General features: G+C 51.3%; 3 protein-coding genes across 3 annotated transcripts in view; 2 read left to right on the top strand and 1 right to left on the bottom strand.

Moving 5' to 3' along the window:
- Positions 1–22,702, top strand: LOC126570570 (uncharacterized). Its single transcript, XM_050228422.1, has 5 exons — positions 1–869; positions 19,206–19,449; positions 19,530–20,296; positions 20,366–20,764; positions 20,828–22,702. Exons 2-5 carry the CDS (start codon positions 19,401–19,403, stop codon positions 21,896–21,898), a joined length of 2,286 nt encoding a protein of 761 aa, XP_050084379.1. The 5' UTR covers positions 1–869; positions 19,206–19,400; the 3' UTR covers positions 21,899–22,702.
- A 5-nt stretch (positions 22,703–22,707) lies between these two features.
- On the bottom strand, positions 22,708–25,211 carry LOC126570573 (zinc finger and SCAN domain-containing protein 2-like). Its single transcript, XM_050228425.1, has 7 exons — positions 24,908–25,211; positions 24,725–24,847; positions 24,352–24,608; positions 23,537–24,289; positions 23,173–23,470; positions 22,968–23,095; positions 22,708–22,899 (listed from the first exon to the last, which is right to left on the bottom strand). The coding sequence occupies exons 3-7, from the start codon at positions 24,475–24,477 to the stop codon at positions 22,783–22,785; spliced, it is 1,422 nt and encodes a 473-aa protein (XP_050084382.1). The 5' UTR covers positions 24,478–24,608; positions 24,725–24,847; positions 24,908–25,211; the 3' UTR covers positions 22,708–22,782.
- An 80-nt stretch (positions 25,212–25,291) lies between these two features.
- LOC126570571 (protein hook) overlaps positions 25,292–26,751 on the top strand; it is a 2,837-nt gene continuing 1,377 nt past the window's right edge. The window contains exon 1 of the mRNA XM_050228423.1: positions 25,292–26,751. This exon is cut by the window's right edge and continues 231 nt beyond it. Coding sequence (XP_050084380.1) covers positions 25,489–26,751 — 1,263 coding nt within the window. The 5' untranslated portion in view covers positions 25,292–25,488.

The raw sequence follows: 26,751 nt of genomic DNA, 5'->3' as shown, positions 1-26,751 counted from the left end.
ACGTGCAAGCAGCCCTTCCCAAAGGGACCGAAGAGAGTGAACGAACGAAGCGAATGAGACGTGGAATTACGTCGTCGTCGTCGTAGTCGCCGTCGTGGAACTGTTGAAAGCAGTGAGCGATGCACCGAGTAGGCTGGTTCGCCAGGCCTACTACAGCTGCTGCTGCTGCTGCTGCTCCTGCTGTTGTGATTGATGTGCCGCGTGACATCTTATCGGTGGCATCGCTAAGTGATTTGTGGTTCGGTTTTCGCTCTGCCATTCGTGGTGTGTGTGAACAGTGAGCACGCGAAACGGAAAACGAAATACAATTAGCCGCCCATCAGCCGTCGGCAATTAACTAATTAGTGCAACTCCCACACCGCGCCCCCACGATGGCGTTGGAGAATTGATTAATTGCGAAACGAAGATCGAGTAGGCCTGCCGGGTTTTTTTTTTGGTGCCTGTGAGCCTGTGAACTGTCAAATTTCCGGTCTAATCAACCACCACCCGGCAACACGGCGAAAGGGAGAACTGTAGTAAGTTGCCCAAAAAGTGTAATTGTTTTGGCTGAAAAGTGATCCACTCTTCGCTGCTAATTAAGACATTTTTTTTTTTGGGAGAACCACGCTGGTAAACACCAAATTTAAAAAAGAAAACACACGAATGAAACTGCGTGAGAAGAAGTGATTAAAACACGTGGCGAACGATCAATCAAAAAACGGAACGGACGCTCGAGAGGGGGGAAACGTCACGTCTTAACCGTCCGTGGCTATCGGCGTCACCATCGGTGTGTGCGCGGGCCGCAAAGGATAACGATCACCCTTCCCTCCCGACTGGCTGTGGTCAGCAAGCGAAAAAGAAGGAAACGACAGGAAGCATCCAGCTAACAGGTAGGTGGCACCTTCTTCTTCTTCTTCTTCTCCACTTGCTGATAATCCCTTAGCATTCTGGCGCACACTGGCACTGGACCTCCCCCTGGACGGAAGTCCGTGACCAGTACCAGGGAGGGAGAAAAACGAGGAAGAGTGAGCGCGTGCGACGTGACTCGACCTCGATGCCGCCACCCCAGTAATCCTTTCCATACTCCGAGCAGGGTAGGATAAGGTGGGAGTGGGAGTTTGCTAATCCCCTTGGCGTTACCCGAGATGCCTGATGCCGGTGATTAGAGTCAAGCTCGCCCCGCACCACCTCTTCTTCTTCTTCTTGTTCTTTGCAAAAGTCAGAAGCGAGCGAATAAGCTAATGCACATAGGATAGATAGGGGTGGACCGGGGGGTTGGCGGGGTGCATAATTTTCCACGGCCGTCGCACCTTACGCCACCATGTTTGCCGACAAGGATATCCGGCGTACTGGGCTGGCTGGTTGGTGAGGGTGCGACACTGGCTCAATTCTACCCAACTCCCCCTTCGGAAAGGGTGTGTTTAACCCCCTTCTCACCCTCTCTCTCTCTCACTGTCTTCCACACCCACGCGCGTGCCATCGTGCGCGCGCGCCCGGCATGCCACTTAATCCCTTCGGACCATAAAAAGAAAATGAGCGTAAAATCATAACCATCCCCCTGTGCCATCCCCCTTCCTCCCTTTTTCTACACCCCCCCCCCCCCCCCCCCCCACTCCACGGGGCTGCGTGGGACTGGGGACTGTTGTTTGTCACGTTCCTCGTGGCCTCGCCAGCCCCGCGCAAGACGAGCCGCGCAACGGTGAAACGGAAGAAAAAGCCGCCCCGGTGGAGTCGTGTCTGGGGTCGTCTGGGCGAGCGACCCGTTATCCCTTTTTCTTCCCTCGTTCATCATCTCCATCCCCTCGCCGAGCCACGCCGAGGATACTCCTTTGGGGGGAAAAAAAAGGTTCCCGGGTGCCCAAAAATCTGAATTGAATATAAAGCGAGCGAGCGCCACCAAAGCGGTGGTGGTGGCAAGGAAGAACACCCAAAAAAAGAAGAACGAAAGGATGCCAGCCACCGTGCCACGCAAACACCTTCACCGTATGGGGCTTGGAAGGCATCCAACAGAAGAAAAAGAGAAAAAAGAGAAAGAAAAAAAAAGGATTTTTCCGTTCCGATGATGAAGACCGACGGAAATGGAGGCGCACGATGTCGGCCCGGGGGAAGAGGAAATGGATTTAGCAAATGGGGCTGGGCGGGTGCGCGTTGATGTCCATGAAAGCCGCAAAAAAAAGAAAGGGATCCAAGCACCCGTGGAAGCAGCTACCGAACAAAGCAACCTGGGAAAAAACGAGAGAAAAAAAAAATCGGGAAAAAGGACGAAAATGTCCAGCGAGCACCTCTCACTCCGTACGCCGCCGTGATCGATGAGATGGAATGATGAAACATGGGCGTCGGTGTGGGCGCGTGCTGCTCGCGAGCTTCCCTTTTTTTCTCACTACATCCCCCAACCACCCCCTGACCATCCCTTCGAGGTCGAACCGTACGCCGGGGATTGATGGTAATTGGTGGATGGTGGCAGCAGCAGCGAGCTGACCGTAGCAGGCGCGAACGGCAGTCCGAAAGGATGGTTTTTTTGGCAGCGCTGGACATCCGCATCGCTCAGTCTCTCTCTTTCTCGCACCAAACAGACACGGCCACCCTCATCTATAATCTGGTCAGCTCGCCCCGGGTGTGCGTGCACTTAAAGCAATCAGTCATCCGGCCACAAACCATCATCATCATCATCATCATCGGGCAGAGGTCCCGGTGGGCGCGAGTAGGTGCAAGCACACAGCCTACTCCCCTTTTTTCCGGTGGTGGGTGGTGGTGGTGGTGGTGGTGGTGGATTAAAAGGGGTGGAAGGGTGGGAAGCTGAGTAGCCGCTTCCTTCCGGTAGCCAGCTGCGGAGTGCGGCAGTTTGGTTTTGGAATAAAATTTACAAGTTCATGACTTGGCTATTTGTCATTCTGCTGCCACTGAGGCGCTGGGGCGTTCGGTCCAGTCTTCCGTCCAGTGGACATCCCCCCCCCCCCCCCCCCCCGTGCCAGTCGTCACTGTCTGTCCGGTGCTGGCCGGCTGGCGAGTGACGGGATCGGTTGATGAAGGTGACCGAGATCCGATTGGACTGATTATCGCGAACCATCTCTCTCTCCGTCTCCCTCACTCTCTGTGCTTGCTGACAAATGCCATCATCTTCAGGCTAGCTCGCGGGGGAGGCAGTGAGAGTGGGAGCTAGACACCGGCAATCCTGCAACTGATGTGAAGCACATCCTTCATCCAGCAGAATCCTCCAGAGAGGAACAACGGAAAGGGTGGGGGCAGGTGATGCCGGAGGTGTCATGCCCTTTTAGCCCACCGGATCGCGCACACCTCCGCGGAACACCACGGTTCCATCCTTTGCGCTGATACACAGAGCACGACGATGGTGATGTCGAGCTGCTGCTGCTGCTGCTGCTGTTGGATGTCCGATGTTATCGAGTTGGCAGCTCGTTTCCCATCGCGCGAGCGCTCACCCCCTCTGGCTCCACCCATGCCCATTAGCTCCAGTGACTGTCTAGCGCGTCGGTTGGTTGGATGGTCGTCTGGGTCTGGGTTTAACCACCGTGTATACAGTAGCGGACAGAATCGGTGCAACAGGAAAGTGTTGGTTGGCGATGGCGTTGGGGATGGGGCGACACATTTTTTGGGGCGGATCAAAATGATGTCGCCGCAGGTTACAATCGGTGGCAACCGGCATCTGTTGCTTCGATTTGAGTTGTTTCGTCGGTCAATTGGAAGCGACATCTTGTGCTACTTAAGTGGCATACTTGGATGGTTGCTGTGGTGAGATCACTTGCAGTCTGCAGCCGTTTAACTGCCACCTGAACAGTCTGGCATCTGAAAAATATTGTGAAAAAGTAAGAGGAATGTTTTCAAAACGGTTCTCATTAAAGAATTGAAGTTGTTTAGATGTGTAATAGAGCATGATTTGAATTTAATTCGTACACATTCGACACATTCAAGTTAATTTGTTAATGTCATTCTAGAAATGCTTTTATTTTATTCCTAAAGCACCAGGTTATTGGTCAATATTTTAAGTTAGTTTGTTTCATTTGGTGCATTCGGGTTTTGCAATATTTTTTCAAGCATCTGAAACTGTGCTAAATAAATCAACCAAAACGTAGAGAATTGACGAATAATATTGCACTAGCGTATCCTGCTTAAATATTTTTGTATATAGTGCTACTCTTGTATTTAATGCTGATATTAGGGAAAATAACAACTAGAGATTGTGTTAATATTTCTCTTCTATTGACTGGACTATGCTTCAAAACGTGCTAGAAATCATTGTGATGTTAAAAAAGAATGTCTATTCTAGAATTAGAAACTAATTCCCTATACTTTTTGTTATTAACAGTTCAGTTAATTCGGGAAACTAAGGAAAATCACCCAAATAACATTTCACGCGTGCAGCATCGCAACCGTCCCTGACTGTCGCTGGCGCCTGGTAAAACCACAAAATATGCTCGTACGCACCGGTGGCATTAGAGACAGCACCTCACCCAAAACCACCCACCACCCACTGGTAGAAGGAGGTTACCATCAACCACACGCGCCCGCCCACGTGTGACTGGTGCTGCTGGGTCGGTGAATTCATTTATCTTCCTTCGACCTCGACCTGACACATCCTGCTGGTCTGGCCATCGCGCCATCCGATGCCATCGGGCACCACATCGCATCGCCATCACCATGACGGCGACGGCCGGAGCGCTGGCATGATGGTTCATCCCTTTTTGGCCGACGCTCTGGTGGTGGCATGATGGTGGCCATAGAGTGTTGTGTCATCGGCGAACACACACTCGCACATACACTCTGATTGGGCTTATTTTCCGGTCACTGCGGCCGCTGGTGCCGCTGGCCATGTTTGCTTTCCAATTTTTTTTGTTTTGTTTTTAATTCTTTCCGGATCGAATTCGGATCGAAATGGGAATTGCTTCTCCTGCTACTGTTTTATCTTTTTCCGGAGTTTCCCTTCGTGTTCCAGGTGTTTTTTCGGGATATTTTGTAACCAGTTTTTTTATGAACTTCCATTGATCTTCCGGAAAGAATTGCCAGAGAGGAAAAAAAATGGAGGGTTTGTAAATTAGTTGGCATCCATCCATAAAGTTGCAGAGAATGTCCTTGTTTCGCGTTCCAGCATTTTATTAGTAGCTGGAATGTTAAATGAAATGCAACGGTGTGCTGCAAATGGAATTCGGTACCGTTCCACATTAACAGTAAAAATGTCCTCTTTTTTTTACAACAAAACTCTCCCCTCAGTTACATGAGTTAATGATTATCAAAGAGCACACATCTTCTGTTTTGCTAACGCACCATTATCACACCGAGGCAACTGATGGGAATGCGTTTATTATCGAATCGATATCGAATCGAATGCTTTGCGAAATTAAATTAAAATAAATAAAGCACGCTGATTGATCGCTGGGTCCTTGAAATGTATCTCCACAATGGAGCGCACTACATTTGCAAAATCCCGTATGTAACCACCCTGCCTGTCGCCTGGTGGCATGCTTTTTCGCAAATTAACCCGAATCCCCCTCGGAGTCCCGGACCGCAAGCGGCGAACAAAACACAGAAGCGTGGGCCGGCCCATTTTCACCGAAAAACAAAAAAAACCACAGACCACTCGGTGGCTCGGTGAAGCGATCGCGGGATCGAGATTGTGCGTCCGTCCCGAGGTCGCCGCGTGGCCCCCTTTCGCGTGGCGTTTGAATCATTTATAATGCCCGGTTCCACCACCACTCCTCCCGCTTCTCCGCTTGCTCAGGGAAAGCGTGAAACCGGAAGCAAGCGAGCGTCCGTCCGTCCGAGCAGACTCTTTCGTTCGCGTGCGCCACCGCCATCATCCGCCCACCACTTGACCCTTGGTGGCGGAGACCGCAACAAACAAACCAAAAAAAAGGCTGGCAGCCTCAGGACAAAGGAAAACAACCGAAACCGGAAAGCGAAGAAGAAGTACGATAAGAAGAAGAAGGTGTAAAAGGTTTTTGTGTGAGGCCGACCGAAAAAAAAAACGGAAGAAAAAAAGGTCGAAAAGGAGAAGAAGCAGCAGATGATGATGGCGGAAAACTCGAGTTCCCATCCCCCCCCCGGCACGGTGGCCTGGACGGGCGGGTGGACCGATGGCCAAACAAAACAAAAAAGGAACGCCAGCCAGCCAGCGAGGGAGCGAGCGAAGGAAGAAAAAAAAAACGAGCGAAGAGGGAAAAAAAAAGTTGGAGAAAATGTGTTCCAGCGGCGCACCACTTGGCAGAGAAACCAAGCGCAAGGAAGGTTGTGTGGTACGGTCCGCTCGGTCGGTCGGTCCGGCGGTTGGGATGCTTCCGGTTGCAGGACGAGGAGGAGAAGAAGAAGAAGAAGGAAGAGACGGTTGCGTTTCCGTTTCGTTCTAATTTAATTAGAACGCCTCGCCCCTCGTACCATTCTCCCCCCACCGGTGGTGCTGGTCGTCGCCGTCGTCGTGGCTTTCCAGTTCACTCACACCACCCACTCACCCAGCCAGCCCTCTTCTCATCAATAATTCCACCCACCACCATCAACGGGCCCGGGGGCCACCCTCGTTTTGTTGGCAGGTTACCCAATGCTGGTGGTGGTGGTGGGCAGGATGCGAAGGATGGGAATGTCCGGAATTTGATTTCCACAACCGCACACACACGCACACACATACACACGGCGGAGAGACAAGGAAGGGGTGCTTCGTGGGAGTGGGGGACGTTTTGTTTTCCTCTCGCCCCCGGCCCTCGCTCGCTCTCCCTCGTTCTCTAGGGACTCCACGGTGCTCTCAGCGTGCGCGTTGGTTTCTCTCATCACCTTCGTGTATGTGTGTGCCTTTTGTATGTGTGTTTGTTTCTTCCTTTTCTTCTTCCGTGCCGTGTGTTGTGTTCGCATTTAATTTATCCTTCCTTCCTACCGAGGTTCCTGGCGATGGCGAGAGAGACAAACCAACCGGTCCAAGGAACCAAGTGCCAGAGCTCCATCGTCGTCGTCGTCCTCCGTCGACGATCGAAGTGGGCTCAGGTTGTTATGGTGGCGAGACCGCATACACAAGCACATGTACTCGCACACGCCATAGCAGGCGTCGATGCCGGAAGGCCAGGGGGAGGGGGACTGGGGAGGTCTGCACTTGTCAACTGTCAGGGCACACGCCAGGCTCGTAATTCATCGCCCCCAGACAGTAGCAGCCAGCACCGTGAACGACGACGAGGACGATGAGGGATGCTCAACCTTTCCCCTTTCCTCGTGCGGAAAAGTTTCGATTCTCTCGATATCGTTCCACTTCCAACGGGAAGGTACTAGCGGGGAGCGCGGGGGGGGAGGTCGTCATCAGTTGAACGTCGATCGAGCGACGAGGACGATGGCGTGCGCGCGCCCGCCCGCCCGCTGATCCTTCGCACCGTTTGTGGCTCCTTCGCTAACTTTTACCAGCAAACTTCTCTCCCTCTTCTTCGGCCCTTTCCTGCGTCACCATTCCCTCTCTAATTTCGTATTCCTTTCACCCTCACCCGTTGGGCGGATAGCACCTTTCCGTCCGTGGCCTGTGTTGCTGTCGTGCCAAGGGGGGGTGATAACGACGACTCGCCGGGGGAGACGCCGAGGGGATGAAGGAGCCGGTCCTTCCCGCGTGCTGTTCCGTCAGTGGGAGTTTGCCACAAACAGACACACATACACGCGCTACAGGCACACAGTCACACGGCTTCATCACTTATTTTGCCGAGGGCGTTCGCTGCTGCTGTTGCTCTGGCTGCGGTGTCCTTTGCTCTCTCCCGTTCCGCAGCTTTTCCAACTTTTCCAAGTGAGCAGCGCTGTGGGTGGGTGGGTGTGTGGTGGGGCAAACAATTTTTCTTCTCGACACCCCGGACACGGGCTGCCTGTGGCACATCGCGTGCTCTCACTCCTGCTCCTTCTCTTCCGTGGAGCCACCGTTTCTAGAGCGCAGCCTGCTTGGGATCTACCTTTTTTTTCTCTCCTTTTTTGGGGAACTTTTCTCCGCCGTTGTTATTGTCTCCACACATACAGCACAGCACAGTGCGCTGTCAGTCGCGACTTCTTCTTTTGCTTCTTCTTCTACGCCTACTTCGTCGTCTGTCAACTTCGTCCCTTCTGGCTGGTTACTCGAAACGGTGTCCGGCATCTGGCACAGCGGTGGCGATTGATGGCGACGATTGAGGTTATGTGGACGCCCCTCGAGGGACGGAAGGGAGGTAACTGATACGCGCGCGCGCCAGTGGCGCTGTTTTGCTGCGAGGTCGAACGCATTTGTCTTCCCATCGGGCCACTGGGCCAGTGGCCTGGACAGTGGCCAACGCACAAGGCGCGCACACCAAACGCGGAACGGAAAAGCGGAGCCTCGGAGCATTTCTCCCTTCCCTTTCTGTTGATGTATCTGTGCGTCGGTGTCGCTCTGTCATTGGGCGACGAAAATGAAATATGGCTCTGGTGCTTGAAGGGAGGGCGGCCACACCAGCAGTTAACCGATTGCCACCCAAAAACCACCTTCTTCTCTCCCTTTCACTGACGGTGACGATGATGACGGCGCCGTCATGCTCGGAAGCTCAATCAGTGCTCAACCCCTGCGCCTGCCAACCACCTGCCACGACGACGATAGGCGGGGGGTGGGGTGGACGTGTCAAACCACCAGTGGGTGTACCAGTAGTGGGTGGGCGATGGTTCGCTCGCACACTTCACGCGCGCGCTCCAATCGTAAATTCAGCCGAGCGCCCTCCGGAGCTCAGGTGAAGACAACAACACGCAGCGTTTTAGCGGGAGCGTGGGAGAGGAAGGGCATAACACCATCCGCTTATTTACCATCTCCCACACCACCACCACCCCCTGAGGTCTCTCATCGATGCGCTGCGTGCTTCCGGTTGAGGCCAGAGTGCTGCTGGTGTTTTGGGGGCCATAGTTTGGAAGGGGGGAGGGGGTGAAGAAGGGTCTGAAGTACGGACGGTCGTACTTGACTGGCGCCACCATTCAGCGCAAACACAGACACACACAGTGGCACGCACACAGCAGGGCTGACACTCCAGTTTTGGGGTCGGTAGCAGAGCCAGAAGAGCCGCCGGCCATGGCATGGTGTCGGTTCCGGTTTCATCCAGGGGGGGCAGAGGAGGGAATGGAAAGAGGAGCACGAATCCAGGGGGTTGGGGGTCATGTTGACGGACGGCTTCTAGGGTGGGCGGGGAGAAGATGGGAGCGGTGGTAACTAGGGTGACTTGGTTTCCGCCTCGTTTTGCTTGCGTTTGCCTTCATCCTCTTCGTCGTCGTCATCGCTTGGCTGGCTGGCTGGCTGGCTGGCTGGCTATCATGAGCCCAGGCCAGAGTGCCTTGGTCGGTACGGAACAGTGTCCCTTTGGCCTTTCCAGCCACCCGGTACAGTGGTGCGCTGAGTGTTTGGTGTTACGCCCAGGGTATCGCTTTTTCCTCGGGAAATTCACTCAAAGTAGGCGCGACTTTTCGTTGCAAGGTTTTTGAAAATGGATTGGTGAAGATGCGGAGTAACCAATGCTTTTAAGCAGCAAGGACAATCTCATGACAGAAGTAAAAAAGGAAGAGGTTTTGGTTTGCTTTGATTAATACGTTCAAATAACAGATCTTTTGTAGAGTGGTTGGAAGGTTAAAGAAAAATTTTACAGAACAAGTGAAAAAATTTAACAAAAGGATAAATATTTAAGTAAACTAACTGAAGGCAGTAAGTTGAAAAAAGAACAATCTAAATAGCAAGTTCCTAATAATCTAATAAGATTATAACAAATAGCACTTTTGAAATCTTTAATACAGTCTATTATTATACAAAGAACGATGAAAAATGTGATTAAGATGAGCTTTTTGGTTTGTTGTGAAGTTTTTAGACACGCTTTAGTTTGAGTTTTCGTGTTTGCTTTCGTGTTTACTGTTACTTTTACTTTACTTACTACTTATTTATTTTATTCTTTCGCGCACTTTCTTATCTTATTCAAACACTTGCTCATTGATTTTAGACAACACTATACTAATCCCACAGAAATAGTTTACTAATTACTGTAACATAAATCTACACCGACTTTACTAATTACTTACATAAATCATGAAACAAAACAAAAAATGGCAGCACCACTTGTACTGCCACGGCCTCTCACTGTACGCATTGTGGGCCGATGGGAAAACTCCGGAAAGGACGGGCCTTCTGTCTGCCTTCTGGCACAGGCACAACGGCACACGCCAGCAACTTCTGGTGCCGGTGCCCGGTGCCCGATGCCCGGTGCCGGTGCTGTTGCTGCTCTACCTCAGTCCACACCACCACCACCACGCCGTATCGTGCGGTTTGGCGAGCACGGCATCCTGCTGCTCCCACCGCACCAAAACCCACCCCTCCACCTCACGAGCTCGCACCACGTGCCACGCCACTCGACTCGACCCAACGTGGCGCACAGACCGACGAACGTGCCATCGCCGTTGTTGCCAGCGATCGAAACGAGGGAAAACGAGTGACGGAGGGTGGGAGGGTGAGAGGGTGGTAGGGGGTTGCTGCTTTTTCCGGAGCCACAATGAGCCAAAGGCACTCGACGACGACGACGACGACCAGGACGAGAACGATGAGGACGACCGGCGTCGACGCAGCGTGTCGGTGCCAACCCCCTGGTGTGTGTCGCTGTCTGTGTGTCTGTGTGTCTGCGTGTCCGTGTGTTTGAGGGTCGCGCGTGCACACCGAAAACGATTACCAGGAATGTGGCCAAAGGTGAGGGGTGAGTTGAAAAGGGGGGTGCACCACCCCTCTCACCCACCCTCTTGTACGCGTGTTCGGTTCGTCTGCCTTCTCCCGCACCCTCCCCCCCCCCCCCCCCCCCCATCCCCGAGGGCACGATGCTGAATTTAACGAGGGTGAATAACGCGCGCGCGATGTTTGACTCACACCCACCACCCCGGGCCCTTCTTCACCACCCTTGGCACCACAAAAACACCCCCTCACTCTTGCCGCCGCCGCCGTCGCCGCCACCGCCATCGCATTATGCCAGGAAATTCCATCGCCAGCGTCGTCGCAGGACGAAACTTTGAGCGACACCCACTGGCGACGGCGAGGAGTGGGTGGAATTGTGGGTGGTTGGGTGGTGTGGTGGTTCTAGTCGTGCGGTTGAATGTTGCCCTTTCCAGTGCCACCGAATTACGCCTCTCTCTCTCTCTCTCTCTCTCTCTCTCGGTCTCTCGGTCTCTCTTCCTCCGGATCAACATTATCCTCCTCCTTCTCCTCGCGTGCTGCTGCTGGTGATGCTTATGATCAACACCACTCAGGCTCGAACCACCCACTCACCCCCGAGGGCACGCACCGTTACGGATCGGTTCGGTAAATCGGTGGCCTGGCCTGGCCTGGAGGGGGATGGAGGGTGAAATCCCTCCCTCTCTATACGCCACCATCCCTTCTTCGCCTTCTTCAGCGCTCGACCAAGCGACGGAAGGTGATGATTCAGATAAGTGGCAGTAGCAGCAGCAGCAGCAGCAGCGACGGCGTAGCGTGTGGCCGCACGTTGAACGCGCGTGGCATCCCTTCTCCCCCCTCCCTCACGCTCCCCTCTAACTCGCCAGGACGACGTCGACGCGCGATGACACATCCCTGGTTCACCATGGCTCGCACCCCGAGGGCTCGCACGAGTTTGATGCTTGTGGATGGTTTCTGTTTCGCCTTTTACTCGCTTCATCGTATGGTGGGGATGTTCTGGAGGGTGGTAGGAGTTATCCTCCTTCTCGGTTCGCGAACGGAACGCTGACGATAATGCGCCGCAGCTCAGGACACTAGCGACAATCCGAAGGGCTATCCAAGAGAGCGAGCGAGAGAAGAGTGTTGCGTCAAGTCGCTGCCGCACCTTGCACGATGGAGAAGGGGGTGGTTTGCCGGGGGTGGTGGGAAAAATAATAATAACGCCACGGTGTCGAAGCGAAACGTACCGCCTACCTCATGAGCCCCTCAGATCCCTGGTGTCGTCGTATTTTGATGGATTTCAAGCCGTCACCATCGTCTTGGTCTTGGTCGTCGTCCTTTTTTTTTTTTTTTTGCTCCTTCCTTCTTCACGTGCTGATCGTTCGCGAATGACTTCCGCCCCCCCCCCCGGTGAGGGAGCTCCGGATGCGTGTGTGCACGTGTGCGTGCTTGTTTGTTCGCCTCCGGAAGTGCTGTGGAAGAGTGGGAAGGTGCTGGGTAGGCGCTCCACCGCGACTTCGTGACCTTTTTTCCATCCCGCCCCAGCATTATGGTACTTGCCGCGTGATGCAAGTGCACCAAATCAGTGCAGTTGCCGCGCCAGTCTTGAGAATGGATGCGGAAGGTGTGCAGGCAGAGAAGAGACGAGACTTGCCGTTGCCGTATGATAAAGCAGCTTTATGATTTTTGGGGATTTTATTATTTGAGGAAACGAAACGCGAAGGCGAATCGTGGAAAAAAAGTCATTGGGGAAGTTTTATGATTTTTCTTTTCCTTTTTCGACGTGCGTCTTTTGGCGTCTTTTGTGGGAGTTTCCTTGGAGGTCGAAGAGGGATAGCAGAGGGCGAAATATTCGCCGAAAATTAATCTTAAAAAGCAAGTTGAGCTGAAGGTCTTCAGGAAGTCTAGGGGAAGGTGTGTGTCGTCTGGATGCTTTTTAGGTTGTCTTAATCCAGCTAGTGTAGCGAGTAGATATATGACCCGTTCAGCCGCACATTATTGAGCAATAGGGCAGCAAAGGCAATCTATTGTTGATGGTGGCGTAACCAAGGGAAATGTTTGGTTCTACTGAGGTAGCACGCAAATCTAGAAAGAACCGTAGAAGTCTTAAGATCCATTTAAATAACATTCTAATTGACAATTCTATTTCATTTAATATGCTTAAGTAAACTGATTGTACTATACATTCGGGGCGCTTTGAATGTTAATGTCCTGACATATGAATGTATTTTTTACATAATATTTTTTAATCTTAACATGCTATATTACTGTTTATCTACACCATTGAAGTAATATAAAATTCGATTCGCAACAGACTCAGATGATTTAATACCAACAGAGCAATTTAAAATTTGTTCTTTGGATCGCTGTAATCACCATCATCATCCTAATTTGTTAAACATTTTATTCTTTTGTTGTTTATGATCTGAGAGGTATTTTAAGGTTCATAAAACAATATCTGGGGCTTGAACATCAGTCAGCCTTATTCGAAACAGTGCTTTTAGAACAGTGCACAACCATTAAGCAGGGATACCGTTTAGCAATTACCAAAAAAAACATCTTTCTTTCTCTCCATAATCAGGACTCCATTGCTGTGGTCTATGCAATTCATGGAATGACGGAAAACTATCAATAAATATCAATAAATTTAGTCCTTTATTCAATAATCATCCATCTAGATCAGAGCCCACTATCTAACAAATTATACTAATTTTGAAATTATTCGAAGGTATTCAAGCAATTCTCAAATTAATAATACCGCTCAAGCACAGTAGCCATGAATACCACGAGAAATTAGTTTGCTTTCGACGCTTACCGGTAATAATACTGCTTCACAAATTCGCTCATCACCGAAAACCAATCAAAGCTACCTTCGGAAAAGAAAAAAGCCATTGGCCAGCCATTTTAACTAATCAATTTAGTATTTTCGCTCCGTTTTAAGGTTTCGTTTAAAGCGAGATAACCACCACCACCACGAAAGGCACGTTCGCGGATCTCGCAGTGAAAAAGCAGCAAAAGCGAAATCCATAAAATCGTAAAACGAAAAACCTCCCGCAAGAAAGGACGAACGGCACCCAGCCTACCGACGGGACTCGTCCTCTCGGAATCTCTGGAAACGATATCTTCACTGTCTGACTGTCTGAGGACGGACGAGAAGAAGAAGAAGAAGACGGAAGCGACCGTGTTGCTCGCACGTTTGAGAATTAATGATTGAATCTACCCGGGCCCCCTCCCCCTTGGTTCGTGGCTGACTGCGGCAACGTGTGCCGTTCCGATGTGAACCGAACTGGTCCGCGGGCTCGCGCGACTCCGCGGCGGATGGAGATCGTTAATTTCAGAAAATCGTTCTCTCCTCCCCCGTTATTCCTCGTGCTGATTGGATGGGGCTGTGTATGGGGGAGGGAAGGTGGCTAGCAATAAAACTTCACCAACCTCTCCCTCTCTCTCCCCCTCTCTTACACCCCCCGGGCGAACATTCCCGCCGGAGCCAATTTGGTGTGCGGTAATTGTCCCGAGGCTACCTGCCCCCCATCACCACCACCCACTTCACCCGCATCCCCTTTTAGGGAGAGTGAATGGGAGCGGGGGTGTGGTGCGACAGAGACGATTATCGTTTTGCGGTACCACCCGACACCTAGGGTGGCCGTACTGGAGGGTGGGTGCGTGATAAAGGGATGGAGGGAGTGCTCTGTGTACACTTTGACGCAGTTTTCCCCTTCGCCGCGGGGGGTCACCGTGCAACATTGTGTAACCCCGGGTGTCGGAGAAGCAGAACGAACAAGAGAAGGGGGCCATGGGGTGGTCGGGGGTAGGCAAACATTAAACCCACCAAACGTCCCATCAGAGGGGCCAGACCAGAGGGTGTTCCGGTGTGCACCCGGCAGCGTACGGAAGCGATGGGGACGGAAGTTTGAAAATTAAATTTATCGTCGTCCCTCCGTCATCGTCGTCGTTCGTTCGTCGTCGTCGGCGAAACGATTGACTTGTCCTCCCTGCACCCACTGTCACTACGGCAAGAGGAGATGGAGCGGTTGGTGGAGTAAAGGTGCGAAAGTCACATCTTTCTCCCGGAGATCCGGAGGGCTCAGGTCTCAGTCCGTCTCCGTCCTTCTGTGAGATGATAAATCATCGCCATCATCTTCCGTGGGAGAGACAGATGGCGCGAAGCTGATGGTGACTGATGGTGGATTGGGACGCTCCTGAGCTGCTTGATCGCCCGGGCCCAAGAGCCCTGGAGGCTGCTGGAGGAACGGTTAGTTAATTAGATGGCATAATTTATGGAGCCCAGCGACCACCGTGCGCCTGGTGCCTGGTGGTGATGCTCGTTAGCGGTGAGCATCACTCTTTCCAATGCTTTCGGGGGGGGGGACCCCCAGGATGGTGGCCACTGCTGCTGTGTTGAGTGATCCTTTTCGGAGCAACGGTAGCAGCAGCTGGTAATGTTGGTATCGGCATTATGATACCTGTAGGTAGCGTTCACTCGCTAAATGGTTAATTGCCATTAAAGGGTAAAGGGTAGCTTTCCAAGCACAAGGTGTTTGGAATGTGAGGTTATGGAATTCGCATTAAAATTCGTGGAAATCATTTCGGCATTATTCATCAACCAATGTTCAAGAAGGGAGTGGTTACATGATGATTGTAGGTTTGTGGTTTTACTAATTCATCGTACGTCGATTGGACAATTCTGTGGTTAAAGGAAGGAAAGACTTGCTTCATTGCCATCACTTAAAGGACCCAATGTAGCGCGAGTGAAGAAGAACTCATTATTTCAATGGTAATTAAATTGGAAACATCGAAGAATCTGTATCTGTATTTATAAAAACTAGAAACTTTATATGTATTACTGAATTCAGTGAAAAACTCTTGCATATTCCTATATTTTTGAAAAAATAGTTTAAAATTTCAATCATTGAAATCTCTAAATACTCCCCCAAATTGAGATTGTTCCACAAACCTCAAAACCCTCCAAAAAAGGATTCTCCCTTCGCTGAGGTATCGATTGAATCCATCGATAATTCCACTTGACCCCTTATCCACCCTTCTGTACCACCCCTTTTAGGACCATTTGTGTTTTAAGGGAATAAAAAGGACGAACCGTACCGTCCAGGTCCTAGTTCAGGTCCCAGATGAGCAAATAAACATCTGCAGCATCACGAGCACCAGAAGCGGTACCTAACATCAGCCGTCCAACATCAAACAGAACGATCCACCGAATCGAGCGCCCCTTCTCCTCCAGCGACGGACGGACGGACGAACTTTTTGCCAGAATCCTGCCAGGAGAAGGAGGACAAACGTTTAACCAGGGGGCGTGAACCGTGCAGCGTGAACCTGCTTCGCCAAATTCTCCTGGTTGCTTCGCGCGAGGAGCGACGAGGGAGAATTAAATGTATATTTAAACACGGGGTCCCTCTCGTGGGAGGCCGCCAGGGCTCTGGAGACACCCAGGGAAGGGAAGGATTAGCGTGACCTAATCCTCCTAGACCTGTTGGTTGGCGGAAGCTGACGGCTGGAAGTCGGCGACTGGAGCCAATTTGAGTGCGCGTGCCAAGATTAGCCTTCGGGTAGACGTGTAGGCAGCCAGCAAAACCGTTTTGCTGTCGGACTCAGCTGCAGATGATGCCCGGTTGCGCTGGTAACGCGACACACGGCTGGAGGGAATTCGGGATTCACTTTTACGGATCCCCTGGTGCCCTCTCGGTTCTTCACCTTTTTTTCTCTGTCGAATTTTTTGTGTTACCCCTTTTGCCAGTGCTCGCTGGGGGACGATTTCCCTTTTTTCTGGTTCTTCTATGTGAGCTTTTTCCCTTTTTTTATGCAAACTCGTCTGCTTCCTGTGTAGTGGTGACCTCGCTCGCTGAAGGAAAAAAGGGAGACTGCTCTGGGGTAGTGACTTCTCGCGCGGTTAACGCCGTTAGGGCACCTCGCAATCCACACAAAATGGCATTAGAGCGTGATGTCTCGAGTATGGAGTGCCATACGGAGCGGGTGTTGATGCCACGCAGTTTGCTAGAAGGTTGAGCAACGAGTCGCTAGCACTCAGCACGGTGGACCGACCGGCTGTGTCGTTGTCACGGTCGTCACACGGTTCCACCGCGATGGATATGCAGCAGAGCGCGCACAGATGATGATCCGCCGACGTCAGTCGATGTTATGCATGGTGTGCAGTACAGGACGGCTCGGTTTGCCCAGGGCGAACCGGTGATGGACGTGGCCACCGTGCACCGGGCTGACAGGTTAGCGAAGAGGTAGAGCACGATGAGCTTTTTTCGCTTGGTAGGGCCGGCAGCTGGTGTTGAATGACACTGGAAACCAATCCATTTGCACTAAGTATATTAACTGCTTTACTTCAACTGTTTTTTTGGCCATATATTTTTTAAAGTATATTTTGTTTTTTTACGAACTGTGCGTCATTTGTCTTTTAAACGTCGCAGTAGGCTGCACAAACTCTTCGTTCAAACCAATCCAAGTACACATTTGCAAAATGAAAAGTCACCTTAAAAGACCGTACTATCAGGAAAACAAATTCTTATTATTACTTTAATGTTAGTCCAACAAACAGGGTTTATAAAATTTATCAGAGTGTCTCAGACCAAGACATACCTCAACACAAATCGGTAAGAATTATTACATTATAAGAATCGCTCAAGATATTTCTCTTTTGCTAATATCGTATTGCTCCCTCTGTCTCATGAAACCTTTCACGTAAAACTTTACTTTATTTTCCACCAGAGTCCTCCCATCTTTGTTACCAATCACTGCGTGCTTTGCTGTTGGAAAATGGAAAATTGAATACATGCCACCCACCGTTGAAGTATGAAAATGTGGAATGCAAGCACCTGTGCACCAAGTGCACTTGCCCCCTGCTCTCCCGGGACCACTGATGCAGGTTACAGATGGCGATGCATGCGTTCCTCTTGCTGTCGCTCTCAAGAATCTTGAGACCAGAAACAGTCACTTCACCGACACGCAGGATTCGTTTCGGCGCAATGGTATGATTCATATCTGAAGAGCAAAGTTTTTTGCTTGTTTTTTTTTGTGAACCTTTGCTCGCTGTGCATTCATGTGAAGGTGTGGTGCTGCTGCACTGATTTGGAGCCCTGCCTCCATTGTAGACATTACGCTCCAGAGTGGTGCAGGAGAGTCATAGCACGGCATCCAGTGCCTAATACCGATACCATCTGGTCTGTTTGACGTTCTAACTGCACCATCAAGAAGGGGACCGCCTGTCTGATGGCGCTTCGTAACGATCGGAACCAACGCTCTCGGTACTATGTTTACCTCATCCAAAGTCCCCCTTGAACACTGAAAAGGGAAGCTCCGTTTCGAAGTGTTGGCCAGCATCCTTGGGTACCCGGTTCTTTTCTCTTTTTCTAATCAAGAGCAAAAAAGAGAGAGAGAAACATAGAACGATGCCTTTGCCCTAGTTGATGGCATGCAGCTGGAGTCCATCAATTCCGGATTGCATTGCAATCTTCCTCCCCGGTTCTGCCATCGTCATGGCACGAGACGCTCCCGGGGACACGAGTCTAACCGTTTGCCTGGTGCACATAAATGCTCAATTAACCGATTAAAACTTAACTGCAACGGACGAGCAGGACGCTGCACTTTGGCCATGGATGACCATCCATTCCGGGCTCACACTCCCCGCCCTCTATCTCGGCACGTGGCTGTTTGCGTATCGAATAGTAATCAACTAATCCGACAGCTAAGCCGCACTGGTGGCACTGGTGATGCTGGTACTGCTGCTACCGATGACGATGATGATGATGATGCTGATGATGATAGCACACACAGTGGTTCGCTTTGAGTGAGAGACCTCTAATGATCCGGATGAGTCTAAATTTGGTGACCATTTCCATCGAGACGGCTCGTCTCGTCGAGTTTCCGGTGTTTCCGGTGAAGGTGGTGATTATTGCACAAGGGAAGTGCAATGAGGTGGCTAATGGACTGCTAATTAGCTTAACCGACTGGGGTGGGGGAGGGGGGTAGAATATTACTGGAAATAAAGGTTGCTTTAGCAACAAAGTTGTTAATCCGGTGTAGCGTGCGCGTGTGGGGCCGATGGAGGCGCCTAGCTAGCCGTAGAAGGAAATGAGCGAAAGCTTGAATTTCTAAGCATTCTGCGAGGTTCACAGGAACTAAAATGTTTCTTTTTTGTTACGCAATATTCACGCAATGATAATTATAAATATTGAGTCTCGAAAAGATCTCTTAGTAACATTTCAACCTGTAATGGAGGCGCCCACTTTTTACCCAGTTTTACAAATTATTGCTATGCAGGAAGTAATCGTCCTAATCCAAAATATTAAGATGTTTATTAAAATACTTAAATATTTTTTTCATTGATTCTAGAACGTATCTCTTATCGAATTTATTTTCAGCCTTGCAGCATCATTGATGTCGAGACTAAACAAATTTATGTTTAATTTAATCTTTAACCTTGAAGTTTTACTTGATTTAAGTTATTTCAAAAATATGGCGTTGTTTATTACTATTTTGAATTACTATATGAAACAGTTTCTAACCATCTTTAAGAAATATGAACACCAATAATCTAACAGTTTGCTTTATTGTATTTTTTTTCTCTCGCCAGGATCCTTCACGAGATCGCCAAGTTGTTCCTTTCTTTATCTTTGCGCCAAACAACGACGGATCATACATGTGGCAGCATCGTCACCCTTCCCGAAGAGCGAAATGCCAGTCAAGTGACGTACGGATAAACCGGCACGCTGGCTTCGCAACGTTTTATTAGATTTTTTGTTTCCCCACCATTACGAGCGACCATAAAATGACTGCAAAGAAGGATAAGGACTACAAGAATCATAAACACGGCAGTGGTAAGGACGCACCGTAGCCACGCTAATCCAACATCAGATGACTAACGAAGCTCCGCATTCCACTATATTCCACTGTGTAGAGTTAAGTGCAACAGCGATCTCGTCCAAGTTGGACAGCCACCTAGCAGCGAGCCACCAGACGGCGGGACAGACAGCAACAGGTTTGATAACGGCGCACGATCCCCTGAAACGCACCAACAAACCCCTGATGGAGAAGCGACGGCGAGCACGCATCAACCAAAGTTTGGCCATCCTGAAGGCCCTCATCCTGGAGTCGACCGTCAAGAGCAAGACGGGCGATGGCCAAACCAAACACTCGAAGCTGGAGAAAGCCGACATCCTGGAGCTGACGGTACGCCACTTCCAGCGTCACCGTAATCTCGACAATCCCGGCATCGACAAGTATCGGGCCGGTTACACGGATTGTGCCCGTGAGGTGGCACGCTATTTAGCCACCCCGGAACCACCACCCCTACCGAGTGTTCCCACGTTGACCGATGCGGGCTCGAAAGCGCGTTTACTGCGCCACCTGGATAATTGTATTGCCGAGATCGATACGGAGATTTGTCCGAAATCGATCGCTACCGCGGGCAATGGGACGATCGGAGCGGTGTGTGGTGCAGCCGATGGGAAGCTTGTGGATGGTGGTGGTGCGGTAGCGATGTACGAAACGGGTGCTATTACGGGTTTAAAGAAAACGAAGGATCTGATGGAGTACGGAGCGGTGGTCGCTGGACAGGATGCGAATCCACTCGACTTCAGTAAGACAAACCGTGAGATCGGTCGATCACCTTACAGTTTTCGTGGATCACCGACGGATCTGGGCATGCTGACACCGAAACCATTGGTAGGAACGGCTGATTGGGGATAATGTTGGAACAAACGAACCTAACGGGAGTTTTATATTCCTTTTTAGCATCATCAGGATGAGAACAACAATCGGGGAATCGGTGGAAGTGGAGCGCACAAGTCAAAGCTCCCGGGTGCCACGAGTACGGTGGCCAACCTGGAGGAGATGATACACGGTAGCGAGATCGCCACCACCTCCAGCAGCGGCACAGTCACTGTCGGCCATGGAACGACGCTGAACAAGATGCTGTTGGGACACTCGCAGCCACATCCAAAGCTGATGGAAATGGCAAACCTTAAGAATTGTCGCCTCGATCCGGCCACCATCAAGCACGAATCGGCGGCAGCTGCGGCAGCAGCGGCGGCCGCTATGCTGGCCAACGGGTACTCCACAACCTCGTCGGCCGTATCTTCCCCGACACCGTCAGCCAGCGGCATCATGGAGTCGGACAAAGATGTCTCCAACGTAAGTCTCTACGGCTACGAACGAATCGCGAAACAAAAGTTGAATCGTTCTCCTCCTTTGCAGCACTCGGAACACGGTATGACGATGCCACCGGGAGCGGCATATCCACCGCAGGGTCAGGTCGCGCTCCTACTACCCGATCACTACATCCAGCTGGCCAATGCACTCGGTCTGGGTGCGGGTCAACCGATGGTGGATCCCCATCAGGGCCCACAAGCGGCAGCAGCGGCCGCAGCGGCAGCCGCAGCCGCCGCAGCCCTCTCCACGACCGACTTTGAGACACTGATCGAGCAGAACCGACGGCAACAGCAGGCCGCCGTCCTGGCGCACGAAAAGATGACCGCGGAGATGCTGGGCAGTTTGCATGCGCTACCGGAGAACGTGGACGAGAGTTACTGGGAGCTGTACAAGAAGTCGCTCGGCATTCCGGACTCGATTAGCAAGATGAGCCTGAACGATGTCCGTGCGTTTATGGCCAAATCCGCGATGGCCGCGAATGGTAAGGTGGAACCGGGCACCGTGATTCCGATCGCTAGTCCGATTCCTTCCATTCCGCCCGTCACCAAGATGGAGGTTGACGAGCACAACCCAACGCAGCACCATCATCATCATCCGGGGCCACCACCACCGCAACATCATCATCACTATCAACAGCATCCACATGTTGAAGCTCCGGTATCGGTCAGTGAACCGGCAGCGGTAAAACTGGAACCAGCCACTCTACCACCACCATCACCAGTAGCGGTACCGGCTGGATCACCACCGGTGGCAGTGGAATCACCGTCGGATCCACAAAAACAACAACCACCACCACCACCACCACCACCACCACCATCTCACTCGCCATCGAGCACGAGTGAGGGAGCGCCGATCAAGAGCGAAACGCTCGACGATGGCGACAGTCCAATGGCAAGCGTACCGAGCCAGGATCAACCGCAGGTTCCGTTCGAAGAGCGAGGAAGCGCAGGTCCGGAAGCACGCGGCCGTAGCGTGAGCCCTGGTTCGGCATCGGAAGACCACCGGGCATCACCGGCCAGCAGTGCGAGCGGAAGTGGCAGTGAACGGAGCCACAGTAACCACCAGACCGGTGCTACCGACAGTCAACTATCGGCCGCTACATGGCGGCCCTGGTAAATCCCCGTGGCCCTGGCCGTGTCAGCGGCCATTTGTAAATACTTTGAATGCGTTCTGTGCAATAGTGTATGCTAAATAGGATGGCCCTTGGAGGGGCTCTTGCTCCGGCAGTTTGCAGTTCCAGTTTTGTGATCTCATATTCCCTCTTACTACACTCTTCTGTAGTTATGAAAGCGACGACGTAGCGGACGAAGCAGCAGTGCCAATCGAGAAAGGGCGGGCTAGAATAGGAAGTCCTGGAGGTGGAGATTCGTGGGTGAAGGCACAAACCAGTACTAGTAGTAGCGTAGCATCTCCATCTGCACAAGTTTGCAGTTAGTGAAGTGATAGTGAAGTGTGAACTGCTTGCTTGACAGAGACGATAGACGAGAGGAAGAGGAAATGCTCCAAAAATCAGGGCGCAAATATTTCTTCAGAAAAAAACCCCTCTCCAGATGCTGCGCGGGAGATGTTTGTTGTTTTAATGTTTTATGATGCGTTCTTGCGGAAAAGAAGCGGGTCAGCGGGGGGACGGTAGAAATGATTATGCTACTCTCTTTAGGGTGAGTGGTCGCAAGGAGCGGATTTCCGCTCGGTGCGCACCGCACACAACCAATGCTTACCATACTGATATTGTAATGAGCCTGTAAGTGAACCATTCTTATCATTCGGGAAATAGTCGCGGGTATGAGCCCCGCACATGGGGCGGCAGGCAAGGTAGTAGAGGGTTGAGACGGCAAGCAAACGAAACCGGCTTGTGTTGCAGCAGCGGCTCGTAGCGGCGTGAACTGCATCCTTGATCAATAAAATACGGTAAAACTAGATTGCTGGTCACAAGGAGGAGATTGTATTTCACTCGTTTTAACCATTCGTCGCCGTAGGTATCGATAACGGCTGATCGCGGGCTAGGGTGATGAAGGTGGCGATACGACACAGATCGAGACCTTTGGTGAGATCATCTTCGAGACGTCAAAGTTCTGTCCACAGATGTTGCGCTTCTGGTGTATTTTCAGGTCATTGCGCTGGAATACGTATATGCTGAAGGTGAGTAAGGAGAATGCGAAAAGTGCCTAGCTTACAGGCGACTTACCTGGGCGAATGAGCGACCACAGGGGCAAGCGTAAGGCTTCTCGCCCGTGTGCGTGCGCCGGTGGATGTTTAGCTTATCCTGACGTGCAAATCCGCGTCCACACGTTTTACAAACGAATGGTTTCTCTCCTGGTGGTGGCCACAAAAAAAGGAAAATTAATTTCATCGCCAAACCACAGCAATCCGGATGCTGAACACTGGCTTACCGGTGTGTTGACGGATATGGCTCTTCAGATCGGCCCGCCGTGGAAATCCTTTGCCACAGTGCGGACAATTGCAGACGTACTGCGCATTGTGGCGCCGCAAGTGCACCGCCAAGTTGCTGGCCGACTTGCAGTTATGGCCGCAGATGTTACAGAGATAGACCTTCTTTTTGGATTTCCCGGGTGCCGTATCGATTGAAGCTGTATCACGCGTCGTGGAATGATGCTTTTCCCGGTGTCGTTTTATGGCCTCCTGTAGTTCGGGATTTATGTGCTTACCGCACTCGACAAACTGAGTTGGCTGAAATGCGTTGAAGTTGGTGATTAGAGCGATATATAAAAACTGGAAGGGAAGGAATGTGTTTACCATAACGGCCGTTTTCTTGCTTTTCCTTTTCCCGCTCTTAGCTGTCCCTTTCGATTCCGCTTCCACCTGATGTTCCATAACGTTTCCGGTGACGGCATCGTGCTCCATTTGTGAGTCGTTTCCGTTATCGGATTGCATCTGTTGGATCGCTACTTCAAGAGGCATTTCGAATTCTTCCACGTTATCGTGCGATTGTAGATGATCTACGAATTCATCCTTGTCCTCAATCACCTCATCGCACTCCGGACATTGCCATTGATCCCGTGGGTGAAAGTTCAAGTGCAATCCAAGCAACTCGTACGAAAAGTAAGCCTTGGGACAGTAGAGACACTTGCATAGCTTCGGTAGTCCATCGTCATCGGTACCTCCCGGGTGATCAGTCTTCAGATGAAGCTCCATCATTTGTTCTCCACCGCTAACGTGTTCCTTACATATCACACACTCGCTTCCATCATCATCATCATCTTCATCGTCGATCATCCGTATCGTGAACTCGGCCAGTCGCGTCTCATCATCAGAAAGCGATACGATGTGCTCATTGCCACGATCATCGTCTTCAGTGCATACAACATACTCGATGCCTACTTTGTGCGTGCTAATCATTTGCTCCTCGTCCACCAGGATCCGCGATTCGATGCATTCCTTCAGTATGCGCTGTGAGTCTATACATTTTTCGCGAAACTCAAACATACTCTGAGCGAACGTGGCGCACTGCTCACACATCATCTTCGAAAAAGGATCATCGGAAGTAATCTGCACAGCCGGGAAGAAGGTTCTTGAAAACCTGTAAACATCATGCCGATTTTCTACCTTACCTCCAGCTGCGTTAGATTGGCCACCAACTCCGGTAGGAACTGCAAGTTGAACAGGCACTCCATCGGCCGATCGTGCTCCAGACAAAACCGGCAAACGGCGGACGGATCCAAGGAAATTTCCTGCATTTTCCTGGGTTGCCGCTTTCTTGATTCTTCTTTTTCAATGTAGGGCTGTCGAATCCAGCTTCCTGGGTCTTCGGTGGCCCGATCTCAGTTAATTTTGCTCACAGACTGCTAAACAGGGCTACTTGTGTTAACTAAAATAAAGAAATGCACCATTTAAACAATTTAAACAGCTTTCGAGTTGCCATCGACTTTTGGTTTCATCTCTTGCATTTGGTTTCCCAAGCGCCGAGTCAAGGAAGATACTTACTGCACGGAAGATACTTATGTTCCAGAGTGAGCAGTACCGATTAGGCGCAATCTGTGCGTTCCCGTTGCTAGCTCAATCCGTAGGTGGGCTATCCGTAGTCTTAATTACAGCAGATCTTGCAGACTGGAAGGAGAAATCGATCGTCAATTCAACAGATCCTTGCTGTAACACGAACCTTTCTACTTGCCGGTGCGGTCGGTGCCCTTCTGTAGTTGATTGTGAGTCGATTAATTGGTTCCCAGAGGCGTTCCAAGGGGATTTCGAACCCCTTTTTCGTGGTTTCCACCTCGTCTCGTCGATAAACTTGGCGTGCTGCGGCTGGGTGCAGTTATGCACTTTCCTGGCTTACCATTCCAACGGGATCCACGACCAGAGTGCAGTTTGTTGGTCTAGTGCATGGAACAGAGCAGAAATGTGAAGAATTTCGCCCTATTTACAGCGATTTTACGCGGAAAAAGTGGTTTTAGCGGTGGTTTTAAAAGGTATACCAAAGGTAAACATACCCATGCAGCACAAATTGGCCTTGGAGCACAAATTTTGGTTCGGTTCCGCGTTCCCCGATGATTTTCCACTGTTTTCCCTCTGTTTTTCCAAAGGTTCCCACCCCCTGGTGATTGACACCACGCATCGGTCCGCTGTTGTTTCGTGGGTGAGAGTTTTTTAGAGAGTGACCAAAGGGAACGTGCTGCGACGGAGATCGTGCAGCGACGGAGATCGAGAATCGAGGCAAAACACCATCTGTCCACCGCTGCATTCACCTGGCGATGGAGAGCGATAAGATGGAAATCTATGAAACGCTGATCCGGTGGCTGAGCGAGCTGAACCTGTCCGCCCCGCACGAAACGGTGCAGGAGCTGTGCGACGGGGTAGCGCTGGCGCAGGCCCTCAACCAGATCGCCCCGGAAGTGTTTAGCGATGGATGGTTGGCCAAGATCAAAGCCGATGTCGGAGCAAACTGGCGGCTGAAGGTGAGCAATCTGCGGAAGATCGTCGAAGGTGTCTACGTGTACTATCAGGACGAGCTGAGCTTGCACCTGTCCGAGGAACTACGGCCAGATGTGCTTAAGATTGCGGAGAAATGCGATGCGTACGAACTGGGCCGACTGCTGCAGCTCATCCTTGGCTGCGCCGTGAACTGTCTCGAGAAGCAAAAGTACATCACACAGATCATGGAGCTGGAGGAATCGCTGCAGCGTAACATTATGGCCGCCCTGCAGGATATCGAGTACATCTGGCAGGGTGCCTCACCGTCCCGGAACTCTATCAACACGATGGGAAGCACGACGGGTAGCACAGCGGCATCGACGACCGTCGGTTCCAGCGCTATCGGTGCCGATGTGCGAACGCTGCAAGACGATCGTGACACACTGGCTCAAAAGTGTCACGAAACCAACAAAAAGATGCTCGTGCTGATCGAGGAGAAATCGGCCCTCCAGCAAGAGGTCACTCGACTGCAGGCCTTAGTGGGACGTTACGAGAACCCAAACTTGATCGGTGACGACGGGACTTCGCTCGGACCGATTCAGCTCGGTTCTTCGCGTTACAACGATCTCCGGAAGCTGGTCGATGGTCTGAAGGATGAGCTGCTACAGGCGGAAACGGCACGGGATGATTTGAAGATGAAATCCATGATCCAAGAGAAGGAAATCATAGAGCTGCACCAGAAGCTGGACGAACTGCACGGTGCAACGGCCGAGATCGCGCAGTTAAAGGATGAAATTGACATCCTAAAGGAAGGGAACGAGCAGCTGCGCGTTTGTGAGACACAGCTCACGACGTACAAGAAGAAGCTGGAGGATTACAACGATCTCCGGAAGCAGATCAAGCTGCAGGAGGAGCGCAGTGCCGAGTACCTGAAGCAGAACCTGCAGTACGAAGAGGAAGCCAAGAAGTACGCCGGTCTGAAGGGACAGGTGGAGCTGTACAAGAAGGAGATCCAGGATCTGCACAGCAAGCTGGACGACGAGATGGGCCGTACGGTAAAGGCCGAGTTCGAGTGCAAGCAGCTGCAGGGTGAACTGACGGTG

This window comes from Anopheles aquasalis, chromosome 2, assembly GCF_943734665.1.
Source record: "Anopheles aquasalis chromosome 2, idAnoAquaMG_Q_19, whole genome shotgun sequence".
Lineage (NCBI taxonomy): Eukaryota > Metazoa > Arthropoda > Insecta > Diptera > Culicidae > Anopheles > Anopheles aquasalis.
The sequence above is the reverse complement of the archived record's forward strand: the minus strand, read 5'-3'. Positions and strand labels throughout refer to the sequence as shown.

Bases quoted from the DNA above. Each gene is read 5' to 3' on its own strand.
- LOC126570570 (XM_050228422.1), top strand. From the start codon at position 19,401: ATGACTGCAAAGAAGGATAAGGACTACAAGAATCATAAACACGGCAGT. The intron at 19,450-19,529 runs GTAAGGACGCAC...TCCACTGTGTAG, and splicing joins GAATCATAAACACGGCAGTG to AGTTAAGTGCAACAGCGATC. The intron at 20,297-20,365 runs GTAGGAACGGCT...ATTCCTTTTTAG, and splicing joins TGCTGACACCGAAACCATTG to CATCATCAGGATGAGAACAA.
- LOC126570573 (XM_050228425.1), bottom strand. From the start codon at position 24,477: ATGCAGGAAATTTCCTTGGATCCGTCCGCCGTTTGCCGGTTTTGTCTG. The intron at 23,471-23,536 runs GTAAACACATTC...AACGCATTTCAG, and splicing joins GCAAGAAAACGGCCGTTATG to CCAACTCAGTTTGTCGAGTG. The intron at 23,096-23,172 runs GTAAGCCAGTGT...GGCCACCACCAG, and splicing joins CCATATCCGTCAACACACCG to GAGAGAAACCATTCGTTTGT.